General features: G+C 32.5%; 1 protein-coding gene across 3 annotated transcripts in view; it reads right to left on the bottom strand.

The window, feature by feature from the left end:
* SBNO1 (strawberry notch homolog 1) overlaps positions 1-15,722 on the bottom strand; it is a 73,770-nt gene that overhangs the window by 12,100 nt on the left and 45,948 nt on the right. For all 3 annotated transcript variants that reach the window (XM_031948454.1, XM_031948455.1, XM_031948453.1), the window contains 21 exons: positions 15,313-15,446; positions 15,071-15,161; positions 13,332-13,493; positions 12,371-12,506; positions 12,163-12,268; positions 11,895-12,048; positions 11,196-11,378; positions 10,770-10,867; positions 9,719-9,870; positions 8,272-8,469; positions 7,862-8,026; positions 7,588-7,760; positions 7,343-7,474; positions 6,215-6,350; positions 5,641-5,753; positions 5,452-5,523; positions 4,959-5,058; positions 1,209-1,283; positions 735-881; positions 559-653; positions 353-445 (listed from right to left, as the gene is read on the bottom strand). In XM_031948454.1, the coding sequence (XP_031804314.1) occupies positions 353-445; positions 559-653; positions 735-881; positions 1,209-1,283; positions 4,959-5,058; positions 5,452-5,523; positions 5,641-5,753; positions 6,215-6,350; positions 7,343-7,474; positions 7,588-7,760; positions 7,862-8,026; positions 8,272-8,469; positions 9,719-9,870; positions 10,770-10,867; positions 11,196-11,378; positions 11,895-12,048; positions 12,163-12,268; positions 12,371-12,506; positions 13,332-13,493; positions 15,071-15,161; positions 15,313-15,446 (2,715 nt within the window). The remainder of the gene's footprint in view (positions 1-352; positions 446-558; positions 654-734; positions 882-1,208; positions 1,284-4,958; positions 5,059-5,451; positions 5,524-5,640; positions 5,754-6,214; positions 6,351-7,342; positions 7,475-7,587; positions 7,761-7,861; positions 8,027-8,271; positions 8,470-9,718; positions 9,871-10,769; positions 10,868-11,195; positions 11,379-11,894; positions 12,049-12,162; positions 12,269-12,370; positions 12,507-13,331; positions 13,494-15,070; positions 15,162-15,312; positions 15,447-15,722) is intronic.

The following is a 15,722-nucleotide window of genomic DNA, read 5'->3' as shown; positions in this document are numbered from 1 at the left end:
ACACCTGGACCCAAGTACTGGGTTCTACTCCATATCCTCCCTCCCTCCAATGTCCTTCCAGCAACTTTTAGTGTATTATTTCCCCCCCATAGATTATAAACTCTGAGAATACACTCTATTTTTCTTATAATTTCATCTCTGGTACTCTCTCAGCAAAGTGTCTAGCACACAGACATTGCTTAATAAATGTTTTGCTTTGCTAAATACTATTTAACTAAATAGAGGAAGTAAAAATTTCATCAATGTATTCTACAATGTATTTTTTAAAACATTAAAGAAATCAATAAAAACTATACTGCTGAAAAAGAAATTGGTCTGGTCTCATAGTCGTTGAGCTATTAGAGGCTCCTACTTGCAGTGATAAATAAAAGCCATCATCTGGTCCTGTCTGTTCTGCCCAAATCTTGGTTGCTTCTTCCCAAGACATGCCTCTTTCTACACTGATCTGTAGGAGAAACAAAAGAAAAACAAAGTAAGGTACCACTATGAGATACTTGAAGGGGCATTCATCTAAGCATCAGATTTGCCCACAACATGAAATGTATATATTTAACTTACCGTGTACAATTCAACATGACCTGAAGTTGAATATCCTGGTGTTAGAAATTTCTTAGCATCTGTTTTCCTCACCTTCTCATCCCCAGAACCAAGATCTTTAAAGAATAATAAAGTCAATATAAGAAAAAAATTAATAACATATGAATATATTACTTTATCTTGAGCTTACTCCTTACCTAAAATACCCATATCATATCTTCCATTCTTTTTGGCATTTTGTATGACTGCATTAAGTGTGTCTGAGAAATACTGAAACAAGGCGTTCTGCTGGTGGACCTCCATACCCAAAATACGATTTAGGAATTTTCCTATGTTATTGTAATCTGAAAGAGAAATCACAATTAAACCTCTAATTAATTTAAGTGATAAGGAATAAAAACATACATTATTTTGCTTTGCTCCCTTTTCATATATAGCTCTCAGATTTTCCCCATCTTCTTTTCACCTAAAATGCCTTACAAAAATTCTAACACTTTAGCATTTTTTCCTGCTACCATGTCATGTACATGTATCCACTATCTTCTTTTGGTCCAATGCATATTACCAATTAGTAAATGCCAACCTTTGTTTTAGGGCATGAAAGATACGATGACAATAAATGAAATAATCCCCACTCACAGGAAGTATATAAACAAAATCAAGAGGAATACCTTTGTCAAGAGTCAAAATTCCAGAACGGTCTTCCACATTTATAAGCCCCACGCCTATTAAGCCTTGTCGGACATCTAAAAGAAAATATATGAATATCTCTTAAGCCACTTCCTTGATAAGTCATTTCACCTAATCACGGCCACCCATATTTACCATTCCTCTAAAAGAATCCTGAAGTTTCTACCAGACAAGGAAGCTTGATTTTGTTTCAGTTTGATACAATGAACAAAGTATTGGTAGTAGGAAAAAGGATTGGGGGTGGGGGGGGGGAGAGGTTGGGGTGGAGGATAGAAGTGAGAGGCTGGTTTAAGACATCTAGCCTTTGGTATCAGGTGTATAACAGAAAAAAAAAAAAAAAAGAATCTCAGAATTTAGAAAAGTCTGTTCTTCTATAATATTCTAGGAGCTTTAGGGTAAAATCTGAATATAGAATACCAAACACACAAGACCCTATTCAAATTGGTTAATTTTTTACTTTGAAAATATAACCTTAAATGAAAGCACTGAAAATAAGTATTCCTACATGGCAAAATCTTAAATCTTTATAGCAGCACTCAGTTTGTGATAGCAAAGTACTGGAAAACAAAGCATATGCCCACTGATTCGGGAATGATTAGAGAGACTGATACAAAAATGTAATGAAAGAGTAATTATTGTGTTGTAAGAAATAACATACGGAGAAGCACGGGAAGGTTTATATGAAATAAAGCAGACTAAAAATATACACAGTGACTACAATAATGTATAGAAATCCTGAAAAATTCTGATGTGCACTCTATATCTATTCAGTTTTGAGAAATATTTGGTCTTCTTTTGTATTTAAAAATATTGTTAACATGAGAATAAAGGATACCTCTATGAGAAGGGAAAAAGGAAGGATAATGAAGAAAACTTAGATGATTAACAAGATCCTTCAACAAAAAATTTATCTATAGATACAACACTTGTATGTCAAAATTGTCACTAACATTTTCCCAACACAACCTTCTATTCTCTACCTACTTGTTTAATCAAAGCTTTACATTTCTGGAGATATAATCTAATATTTAAGCTAAAACACTTAAGATTCTTCATAAAAAGACAAACAAACAATAACATTTGTCCCAATATTTGGCTCCAAAGTTTTAAGTTTTAACTCTGTTTCTTCAGTCTGGCATATACCAAGTTACTTGGAATGTTTTCAAAACACTCCATTTTTTCATTTGTAATCGAAAAAAAGCATTTACTTGAGGAATTAAAATATGTCCATGTAGTTAAGGAGAGGTAGTCAAGTGGGTACCCTGAAAGTAGAGTAGGTAATGAACAAAAGAGAGGGTAGTATTAAACTAAGCAATTACTGCACTCTAAGAAAAGATTACCATGAAGAATTCAATGAACTTGAAAATCTAAGTCTATACATGGATTGATGCTAAGTGAAATGAGCAGAATTAGGAGATCATCGTACTCGACAACATTAATGTTACACGACGATCAATTCTGATGAACGCGACTCTTTCCAACAATGAGATGATTGATGCCAGTTCCAATGATTTTGTGATGAAGAGAGACATCTAACACTTAGAGAGAGGACTGTAGGAATTGAATGTGGATCACAATATAACATTTTCACTCTTTTTGTTGTTGTTCGCTTACATTTTGTTTTCTTACTCATTTACTTTCCATGCATAAGTTTTCAAAATAAAAAGCTTTATAAAGAAAAAAGAAAGAAAATCTAAGTCTAAGGAATGCAAAATAAGCAGAGACAGGAGTTAAGTGTATATAAAGACTACATAATGATTACTGAAAGGCTTATTCTGGTCAATGCAGTGACCAATGGTGGTGATTACAGCGAAGTGGCAGTGAACAAGTTCCTCAAATTTCAGGAAAAGGGGTTATTTGTACAAAATGAAAATTTGCAGACATGACAAATGTGTTGATGTGTTTTGATTGTCCACTGAGAAATGACAGTGAAGGGGGAAAAAAAAATCTAACATTGTAATCTAATTCAATTAAGTTGATTTAGGGAATTTCAAATATGCCTGGCTAGATGAAGAGGCTTTTATGACAAAATGGTAAAAATGAACTGAGAAGAGTTACAATTATTTTTTATTCATGATTATACTAGTTTAGGGTAAAAACATCATTGATATATTTTAGTCATATCAAAATAAAGATTATAATTTAGGCAAAGTTTAATTATTACTAACATTTGAAAATTGTTAAGTAGTCTTAAAAAAATCATTAATTAACATCTTTTAAAAAAAAGAACAGAAAAAAATTCTTTTACAGAAAATACAAAATATTACTGGGGTTGACTTTTACAAGTAGTGTTTATAATACTGGTGTCTAAGCTTAAAATATGAGGCCAGGGACTGACTATATCTAACAAAGGGCAGAAGAAAGGGCTGGCAGTCAAAAGGAGAAGGAGGAAAACTTTCTGCATTCATATATCCAGGGTTTGATATAAGAGGGGATACAATGGAGGAAGATTAGCAACAGATATTCCAGTGGTTCAAAAGAGGAAAAATATGTAAGAAAAGAGTTATTAAGAAAATCTGTGATCTCATATAACCACCATGCCTTTTCTACATGCTTATATGATTAATTATCAAGATGCTAATGAAAGGGAGATAAATTTGATCTTACAGATCTCATTCAGAATTCATGGAATAAGACCTAATGAATGAAATTTTAAATACACATAACCACAAAACTCACAAGGAAAGTAGAGCAATATTACAGATTAAGATTATTCATGTGTCAAAATTCAGGAACAAGAGAGTGCTAATAACTTATGTGGGCGAAGATCAATGTAATGGTGATACCTCAGAGATCTTACCAATAAGAAAAGGAACAAAGCAAATGACTTTAACTCTTACTTTACTTGATATAGTCCCTAGAATTGCTATGATAATAAATAATAACAGCAATAGTAATAAAAAAAGAAATCGAGAAAAATAATCATAATCAATCAAGAAACCATGTTATTGCCTTTTACAAATGATTATATAGAGAACCCTGAAAATTCAAATAAAGATTAAATGAACACTTAATCACTTTATAAGATATAAAGTAAACCCACAAATTAAGGTTTCTTTTATGTTAGTGAAGAGAACTTAGAAGAATAGAAAAATAAATTCCTTTCACAATAGCCAACAAAATATACAAAATACCTGAGGCTTATCATGAAATATATTAAGTATTATATTAACATAAGAATAAAGCAGGCTTTATATAGAAGAGATAACTGCTGCTCATGATAAATTTACTGAGTGTTAAACCAGTATGCTAAAAAGTTATTTTATCTGACAAAATTCAAGAATCTCAAGGGAAATAAAACTAAAAGAAAAGGTATAATAATTTCCATGATTCAAAGTGGCAAGAGTTCTTGATCAAATATGATAAATGACCATATAAGATAAAATGCATGTGATTACAAAAATCGAAAACTTTTATACAAAATTGTTTCAAGTAGTACTCAAAGGAGAAGTATTTAGTTATTGTTTTCACAAAACAGTTTTTTTTCATTTTAGAGACAAGTGACGCAAAGTGACTTGTTCAGAATCACATAGCTAAGTGTCTGAGACCTAATTTGAACTAGTTTTCTTTATTTAAAGGGAGAGTAATGATTCAGGTATGATTTGAATGACAGAATCAGAGAGTCTTTATACCTTGAATATCTGGGGTGGCATTTTAATAATGCTTTATTTATTTGAACTTGAATAAAGTTTTATTTTTGCATGTAGATTTTGCTCTATCTAATATTTTACCTTTGAAGAATTCTCCAGGATAGTCAGGAGGTGGTGATACCATTGGGGAATCTAGGTTCACAATGGATTTCATAACAATTTCCAAAGCATTTCTCCCATACTGGAGGGAAAAGAAATAAAAGAAAAACAACCTTTAAGTATTAACATCTTGTATAAAGTAAGAATTTTGCTGTATGACACACTTCTTGGGTTCTCAGTCATAGATATTTGAGAATTCCAAGTCTACATGGTACAAGAATAGTTTTAATGTAACATTTAGATTCTTACATTGGCCCAAGAACTGTAACTGAATGAACGCCAAATTATACTAGTTTAAATACATGTTTATCAATGTGTTTTCTTGACATTCATATTTTAAGAATTATATATTCTTTTTACTCTAAACAAACCACTAATTTTCTGTTCAAGGAAATTTTAGCGATTTTTTAAAAAAACTACAATTTCAAATTAGGTACAAAAATGTTTAAATACAGAGATTATCAGTAAAATGTACCTTGTTATCAAAGTTGAACCTGCTCAAATCTCGAGATTCTGTTGCTCTTCGGTCACCATGTGTGAGTGCCCCCTATCAAAAACACACAATTGCAAAATCATAGCCCACTCTCCTTTTACTAGAAGACAGCCACATAGAAACCATCATATTCTTTAAATGATACCGAAAAGAGACTTCACAGAAACTTACCAAACTCTCCAGTCTTTTAGCAACTATAGATGCAAATCTTTGCTCTCCAGCCAATTCAGAAATTAGAAATACATATTCTGGAGCAGTAACTTGATTTGATCTATGAGTTCTTCCTGCATTTAGGGAGGGAAAAGTAAATGATCTTGTTTATTTGGTAAGATTATTAAGATTGGTTTTATGCTTCTATTGAAGTTGACATTCACTAGAACTGAAACAGTAAGCAAAAAGCTCAACCTAAAATTCATTTGTTACTGGCCTATCAGCACACTGAGCGGGCAGGGAGCTCTGCAGCAGAAAGAGCACTGCTCTGTTACCAGGAATTCATTCAAATAAATAAAAATGCAGTCTTTGTCACTTTTTCATTGGGAATCTGAAATGAGCTGAAAAGGTAGGATAGCAATCATCTGGGAAATTGAGGGTCCAAGCAAGACTTTAGTTTACTGACTTATCAATCTATTAAGGAACCATAAATTAAAATATGGCTAAATTTACACACTTTCACAATTTAAGGGCAACAAGTTAATTGTGCAATTACTTTAATATGCCAACTGAAGATAAAATAGTTTTAACTCACCAAACTGCTGAATAGCTCTATCAGCACTCCAAGGCAATTCCAAAGTCATATGTACCCTTCGCCTCTGATTTTTAGCTCGACGGTCTGCTTGTAATGAAATACCTGAACTGGCTGCTTCTGAGATAATGGCGATATTCTGAACCAAATAAACAGAAAATATAAATAATCTCTGCAAACAAAGAGAGGATGTAGCACCTTGACTATCTAATGAGATATCAAATTCAAAATCTCCAAAAAAATTTTAGCTGCACTTATGAAATCTGTGCTTGAAATTCCATTTAGTCATACATGTAAGCAAACTCCATATTCAAAAACAGAAAATGATTATTGTCATCTACTTTAAATTATGGCCTTCAGCCTATAAAGGCCACTAAATTATCATTATCTTTGTCCAAATGTGATTCAAGAAAGAAATTTTGTTATCATTTTCTTGTTAGCAATCATGTCTAATAGTTACAGTAACAAGCTGGAGAAGAAATCGGTCGTTAATTATCTTAAATTTGTTAAAAGTTGTCATGATTCAAGATCTTTCAGGAAATAGTCTAATAGCCACCCAAATTTATAAATTGGCCCTTATCAGTTACGTTATAAATCCATGAAAATATCCTCATAGCAAATGGCATTTGAATATAATATACCCAGGCAAATAAAGCAAACCATAAGCTCAGTGCTTTAAGGTTTGCAAAGCACTCTCTATATAATGCCAATTGACCTAAACAAAGCCTATTTTTAAAATAAAATGCTCACTTTATACATAAGGAAACTGTTGTTTCAAGTTTACATAACTTGCTTAGGAACACAGGATTCAAATCTATCATGACTCCATCTCTAAATCAGGTCACCAATTTTAAATGGCAAAGGTGAATAGGATAATGCGAAATGCTTTTAGGTGATTTGGGAAAAGTCAGTCCTGGATTCAGTTTTAAATACCACCTAATGAAAATATTCTAAAGAGCATAAAAAGCACAACAAAATTATTTTTAGGAATTATAGTAGATATGTTCTATTACAGCATTATTTTAAAAATATGTTAACTATTAATGCCACACAAGCCATATTTGATAGTAAAATTTGTCCAGGTAAAATTACTCCCCAAGATTTAGGTAATGTATCTTCCATGAAACTTGCCTTATTCCCATCCATGAATCTCTGCTTCTCTGTGATATTTAGAATTTCCACGGGCACATCAGCTTCAGATCTTGACTCATAAGATATGCTTCCATCATCATTGCTTACAACTCTCCCCTTTCGGCCAGTCATCTGGAGGAATACAAAGTGGTACTTTGTCTCAACTGAGGTATCAGAGCCCTTACTATCAACTAAGAGTTGTCAAAATTTCCCTAATACACAATACAAAGTCTTCGTTTAATTACCTCAGCCACATTTTCTGGACCACCCAACTCATCAATAAGTTCATCCAGTGTATTAGGAGGAAGATCTTCAGCTAATTTTTCCAATTTGTCCAACAAATCTTTCTTCATCTGCTGGGCTCTTTCAACAGCATCCTGACTTGTTACAAGACTGTTGCTGTTACTATTACTATTAGCTATATTAGAAAGTCAATAAAATCAGTATTAAGCTTTTTTTTTTTATTGTTATACTTAAAATACTTTATATATTTCCTCTGTAGAGAAATCACAACCCTACCTTGTGTGTTATTGGGAGTAGTGACAAGAGATGTAGAAGAAAAACTTGGTCGTTTTGATCCCAGACCTGACGCTAATAAGGCACTTTGAATAGAATCTGGATCAATACTTTTTTTCTTTTTTTTTTCTTTGCTTTTCTTGTGGTCTTTTCTGATTAACCAAGGATCTGAATATAAGAAGAAATTGATTCAAAATTAAATGAAATTAAATTTGTCAGCACATGAGTTTGGGGATCGTGCAGGATGATGAAGGATTACTTACACAAAACCACTGGTAAAACCACTAGTCAAACAATACTCTAGAGTCAACTTTTAGTTGCTATTTTATTACTACACTGCATACATTTTAAAAAAGTTCAAACATGAGAATTTATTTTTAAATGTATTAAAGATTAAGAAAATGTAAACTTGCCATCTTCATCATCTTCACTAGATTCATCCCGAAATGGGTTAAAATCATCGTCATCTCCAGAACTCATGTTTTTTGAGCTCTCATAGTCAGTTTCTTCATTATCAGAGGCATCAGATTCACTTCCACTATCATCAGAACTGCTTCCAGTAAGGCCACCAACTTTCCGTGCTTTTTTGGCCTCTCTGCTGATTTCTTCCCCTATGTTGCACCATAAAACAAAATGAGTTGTCATAAAATACATATTTGTAAAATTCCCAAACATCAGATCCAGTATTAATTTTCCTGTGGCTTCTCCCTATCCCCTCTCTCAATTAAGTCAGAATACCATAATCCACATGTGCTTATTTATTAAATACCTAGGGTGTCCTAGCTCTGTGCTGGGGATAACAGAACAGTCTCTATTCTCATGCAACTCCTATGTAATTCCTGTATAGAAATGGAATCTTGATCATTTGCCTTATTGAAGTATTTGCCTTTAAAATCTATGTGCCAATCAAACCATCATATAGAAACTTCTCTTTGAAAAATTCAGTTAAGAAGTGAAATATTTATTCATCTTAAAGGAAGAAACAGTAAATTCTAAATAATGAGCAATTAATAGTTTTGAGAAGGATTAAACATCACTATCAATTGACTCACAAATTTGAACAGTTTAAATGATGAAAATGTAGTAAAACTATATTTCAACCAAAGCAAGTTCTATAAAACAGTCATTTTTCATTTCCCAGTCAACATGTAGAAAAACACAATGTTTGCTAATGCAGATGGACAAGATCTGTTGGGAAAACCTTGTCTATCTCCTGAGGCCATGTTGGGGGTGGGGGGATGAGGGAGAAGAGAGTACAGTAAATTTCCTCAAGTTGCTGGAAGCAATGAGAGGTTGTGATTTTTTCTAAAGTCACAAAATCCAATACTTAACAGAGAAAAAAGTTGAATGTATATGTTCATGACTGTAAAGCTAGCACTTAGTAGTCACTACCACCAAACTGTCTTGCTAACCAAGAACCTTAAATGGAAATTGAATACTTTGGGAGGACTTGGCAAAGTATACTTCCTGATCGTCTGGTAACTGGACTATCAGAATCTAATACAGAAGTTTTGACAATGGTTGTAAAATACAATACAACATAAGATAACGGGACGCATGAATAATTTTGTTCTCATGCTCTTCAGCTACTTTCACCGTTTAAATTCTGAAAGCTCTACCATGACAGGATTCTTATGTTTTAGAATAATTAATAATCAATATACCGAAAACCAGTAAGTAAAACACTGGGAGGATGACACTGGTTCAGGTCCACTTTTTAGAAAACTGTATTCAGTACATGATAAAAAGGCCTAGGGTTGACATCTGTTTCAGAATACCTCCAATTAAGGACTGCTTCTAAAGTTTATCATTTCCCAATGCTCAAATTCCTATAAGCATTAGAGAAGAATATAAACCTACCTTTGCGTTTCTTTATTTTATTCTCTTTACAAGGACTATCTCTGGGTGAGCTGTTGTTACTCTGAGCAGTCAAATCAATTCCAAGCAAACTAAAGAGTTTCTTTCTGTCTGGAGCCGGAAAATGTTTTTCGATGAGTGACTGTAATACCCCTCTATTTAAGGAATAGAAAAATAAAAAATTGGCACTCTATTTATTATATCCTAATAACATGTTACTAACTTAGTAGGAAAAAATACATACATATTTAGGATTTTCTTATAAATTAAGAGTTAATTACTCCAATCCTTTGTATTCAAATATTCAACAAAGTTAAGGTGAAATACATCATGATAATTTTTAAAAATACATAAAAATGTACCAGGAGAAATCATATATTCCTCCAAGGTAATTATTTCACGCATCAAGCAATGTTCTCCATTAAAAGCACAGTACTTTTAATAAGTAAAATCAGCCTCAATACTCAATACTTATTTTCAAGGTAAGAGATGCTAGGCATGGAAACCAGAAGACTATTTCATTAATTTTGCTATTGGAGTTGCTACGAGGAGAAATGAGTTGTGGTCAATATGTTTTTGGTACTGATTTAAAAGGTTAAAAAAAAATTACTATCAAGATAAACAAAAAGCATAGATTCGATGTTAATACACCATACTACAATGGTTCTTTGCAACCTGGGCCTCAAACATTGTGCAGGTATGTAATGAAAGATGGGGCACCTCTGTCCCTAAAATTGTTTTTGCATCCTATAGAATCTAGTTGGTTCATATATTACTTGTTTTTGCTTTAAGGATGGCTACCCTACAGCTCCAGAATCACTAGGCCATGAGCACTGCTGATATGCAAAATAGTCTCAGGCTGCAAGATAATAAAGAAACCTGTTGAAAGTGTCTTCAGTGTGGAAGTCTAACAATTAAGTCAGAAAATACTAATAGCTCAAATTATTAATTTGAACATTAGTTTTCTAACAAATGTTGGAGGAAACCATTTTAGTTACTGAACAATTCACATATACATAGATAAAAAGTTCAAAAAGAAAAATGAAGACATTACTTGGCTGTTGACACAAAGTCATTTAATTCTCCTCCACCCTCTTCCAGGGCTTCTAAAGTTCGAGCTTCTCCTGTTGACTGCAGACCAATGACAACACACTGGAGACAGGAGAAAATAGATTAAGTAAAAGATAAAAATATAAAAGTTTGAAACAAAGTAGGAATGTACGATTAAACTTTGATATAGAGACATGGTTTCTTATAAAAGCTATTATACAATAACAAATATTTGTTTTTAAATTACCATAGCAAAAATGAATCAAGTTCTACAAATATGATAAATCTCAGCACCATTGAAAGACACCCAGAATTTTTTAAATGAAAGGAATTCTTCGAGATTGTTTAGTCAGATAATGAAAATGAAGCTTCATCATAATTTCTGCCACACAAATTTAGGTCTTTTAGTCTAAATCTTTCAATAACTTACTTTTCCATTCTTGATTTCTTCTCGAGCTAGCTGTACAACTCTCTTGACTTTGGATGCTATACATAGATATTTGAAAAACCTCTGATGAGCAGACCAGAACTGCCCCCACATAGATTTCTTCATTCGCTGTTCTGCATCTATAAGATCAGCGGCTTGCTGAAATCTCTCTCTAGCATTTACCCACTAAATAAAAGGAAATATCAATAGTTTACACATGGTACAATTAAAGAGAAACTTTTTCAAATAAATATCCTCAAAAATGTTTCAGACTACATCTGAAAACACAACCAAAGAATCAACAAAGAGTCTTTTCCTCTTATCATTTTCTAGTTTATATAGTTAACATAGAATAAATAGTACATTTAATTTTCCATAACATTCTATCAGATATGTATTTTTAGTAGGAAAAAATACTCTAAATTTTAGACAATCATAAGACTGATGGGCATGAATAGGTTTTCAAAATGTTAACTCAGTAAGAGGAAACTTAAAAGCTTCTAAAAATAAAACAGTAGTTACTGATTTAGTAACCAGTTATCCAAGTATTTTTCTTTTTCATAGGGATGGTGGTTGTTTTTAAAGAAAAATAAAGCTATTTAACCATTTTAGACATCATGTGGGTATATAATTTTTACCACACTAAGCAATATGTTTGAAAGAACATGAATTTTAAAAAATACTAGAAAAAGCTAAGCTTACCAGTTTTACTGCTTTATTATACATTCTAACATAACTCTGAGAAAGAAGAACTTCTTCAATTTTGAAGGTCACACCAGTAAAGCTCAATTGCCTGGCAATGTACATGCCTCTCAGCTTCATATCCATAGCAACTATTTCCATGGCACCGACACCTCTGAAAAACACCAACACAAAGTAACTCAGTAACATAATTAAAAGAGTAAAAACTTAAAAGAAAATGGTTTTCATGTCTAAAAATGACAAAATGGAATCTTCTATATTTGTTTACCTTCGTTCTACAGCCTGAATGAAATCACTGAATTCTCTAAATGGGGTTCCTTCACCCCAAATTCCAAGCCGGTTCATATAGGCCATGTTTCTCGGTTCAGAAGCACCTTTGGGAAAAAAAAAAGAACAAGACCCCAAACCCCAACCATTAGTGTTATGACAAGGGTGGTATAGGAAAGAGAATAGGAATGCTGGTGGTAAATACATACCAGTGGCGCTGGCGTAAACCACTCTGGCTCGTGGCAGTTTGTTCTGTAGTTCTAGTACAGCTAAGCCTGTCTTAGTTGGCTTTGAAGAACCAACAGGACATAAGTTCTTAGCTTTGTGGCATTCATCAAATACTATCTATAAGACTGAGTCAAGGAAGTAATCTTATAAAAATCAGGATTCCCAGGCTTTGGGAGAAGACCTATTACATAGACATTTTTGTCCAGGGAAGGAATATAAAGGTTGGAAAGTCAATTAATCGAGAAAGAGAGAGAGAATTAGTGAATGAGAATAGGAGATTGTGTCCACAAATGTCTTGGAGATAATCCAATTAATTCTTCTAAATATCAGATCTAGAAGTATGCATAGAAGACCACTGAAACAATTTTCAGTTTACTTTGACAATACACATAGGAATTAAATTAATTACTTTTCTTGACATGATCAGGTTGCTATAAAGACATGTTCATCTTGATCAATTGATAGAGCATTGCATTGCTGAGAAAAGCCAAGTCTAAGATAATTCCAAAAGACTCATGATAGAAAATTACATCCACATGTAGAGAAAAAGTATGCTTTGATCTGCATAGTTCTATTTTCAATTTTTTTTCCTTTCTCATGATTTTTCCCTTTTGAGCTGATGTAGAAATATATTTAATATGATTATATGTATAATATATATCAGATTGCTTGTCATCTTGGGGAAGGGGAAAAGGAAGGAGGAAAAATTTGGAATTCAATTGGAAAAAATAAACTATGAAGTGGGAGAAAATGCTCATCTTCATATTTACAGAATGAACATTTATATTTTCAGAGAACAACATATCATTTGTTCACTTCTAGAACCAATGAACCTCTCCTTATATCCTTATTCTATCATTTTACTTGGGAACACTATTTTAAAATTCCTTTTTACATAAATAACCTGCTTAGCTCCCCTTTTTTCTAACATGTAAAGGATACCACTCCATCAAAATCATCACTGCACCAATGTAGAAGCTGCTTTAATCTTGTTTTGTATTTACCACCGGATTGACTTTCACCAATGAGAGAAGAATAGGTAGCAAAAATAACGCCCTTTTTCACACTTCCATTATGTTTAGAAGAAATTTTTCCATATTTAAACTAGAAGAGAAAGAATAATTATTATTCACAATTAGCTTTAGAGACCAAAAAATATTTTTACATTCAACATTTCACTGGATCTTCATAGCAAACTTAGAAATGAAGACAGTGCAGATATTAAGCTTGTTTAATATATTTTACCTAAAATCATAATGAGTGACAGGGATGAAACTAGAACAGAGATCTTCTGACTTTCAGGCTAGGCCCTGTTTCACTTTACCACACACTGAATGAGTACTTCACTACTTTATCTAGGTGGGCGATTTCCTTTGAATTTTGTGTAAATTCTACAGTGTATGAGATCAACCTCAAGAAATATAAATAGGGTTTTTATTTCCAATTATATGAGATCAAACAATATTTTTAGATACTAGCCACATATTGTGGGCTTTTAAGTGATTTGTCTTTAAAACTTCTGCTGACATTCGGTGCCCATTCAATGTATTAAACAATCTACTATTATATTAAAATACTTAAGTAAACATTGCCAGAATGATCTAGAATAAAATTCTACTACTGGATTTTTTCAAAATGTATTTTCTCTTTATAGAATTTTTTTTTAAATTAAACATAAAAATAGAAGTTATATAGTCAAAGGTCAATCACAAACAAATTTGCAAGACATTCCAATTGCTTATTATGGGAATTTCAGTATACTAGGATTGATGCTACAAAGTCCAGCTTTGATACTAAGAATCTCAAGCCATTTTGGTATAACCTAACAGTGGGGCAAATGAGAAACAGAACATATACACTTCCCTTCTACATTCAAAAAATTTGCATCAATATTTTTATAGCCCTAGCATTGCCATTTGGTACTGGGCAAGGTATTGAACCATAATGTGCCATAAATTTCCTCACCTATAAAATGATAATAACTGTTTACTGGGTATGAAAATGGGAAAGAACTGTGAAAGGTCAGCATTATGACTGACTTTATGTTTAAGTCAGCATTCCTCCTTCCAAAGAAGCAGGATATTCATGTGGCTGTTTGGTCAGGCTGTGGATATAGAGGGTTTTCTTGTGGTGACAGGACTGTTAGAATAAGGGGACGAGCTCAGCTACAGAGAGCTCCTCTTATTGGATGCAGTTTCCATCTGGCACCTTCTAACCATAGCCTCAGCAGCACTTTTAGTATTCTTTTAATGTAACTGTTACATTATAGGGTAACAAGTAGCATCTGTGGTCAAGATGATGTTAGAAAGAATTCAGCCATCAGTTACTTTGGGAAAGCTGTTACACAGCAAAATATGAAAATTCTTACATCTCCCTTTTTTTCCCCACTAGTCACCATCATGAGATTAGACCTCTAAGTAAAAAGTACACATATGCCACAGCATTTTGTGGATACTGAAAATATAATGAATTCAAATCAAGGCATATCCTCTGACCTCTGAGGAAAATAACATTCCAAATTACTCACTCTCTCGAAAGCAATTAATCTGCTTAAAATTCCTTTACAATAAATTGACACTTGGTCAAAAACAACACAAATACATATAGCATGCATTTTAGTCTCCTCACACAAGCATACCTAAAGTTTTGCCTCAATCGTACATAGTAAAAAGTTTCCACACCTTGTTTAATGAATGAACCGAAATGTTTTTTGCTCCAATGTCCCTCAAATCTCTTTCGGCATCATATTTTAAATCATTTGATACACTAAACCTGTCAAAAGGGAAGGAAAACACAGAGATCACATTATTCTAAAAAAATTGAGTAAAACACACCACACTGTCTTAGAGACTCCCACTCCCCAATTCAAACAAAACCTGCAGCACATTTCCTAATTATATAGTTGGACAATTACTGAACTTACCATAATGCTCTTTTTCTACTCAATAGGTAATTTTCATAAATTATTCCAGCTATAGTTCTGCCTTTTCCTACACCTGCACCATCACCTATCAAAAATCCAGCTCGATCTCCATTAGGTAGAAATGTTTCATGTTGCTGAAAGAGAATAGGCATTTAATGAATCATATTTTTAAAAAAATGATACAAAACTGAATATATTTTTAGGACATGAGATCCACAATGATTTTTCCAAGAAAGTAACAATTTTTTCTTGTTCAAAAAAAAAAATTATATATATATAATATAAATTATTTTATAATTAAATTAATTATAATAATCAATAATTAATTATATAATTATTAATTTATAATAATTAAATTAATTATAACAACTAATTAAATAATTATAAATAATTATATAATTTATATTTAA

This window comes from Sarcophilus harrisii, chromosome 1, assembly GCF_902635505.1.
Source record: "Sarcophilus harrisii chromosome 1, mSarHar1.11, whole genome shotgun sequence".
Taxonomy (NCBI): Eukaryota; Metazoa; Chordata; class Mammalia; order Dasyuromorphia; family Dasyuridae; genus Sarcophilus; species Sarcophilus harrisii.
The sequence above is the reverse complement of the archived record's forward strand: the minus strand, read 5'-3'. Positions and strand labels throughout refer to the sequence as shown.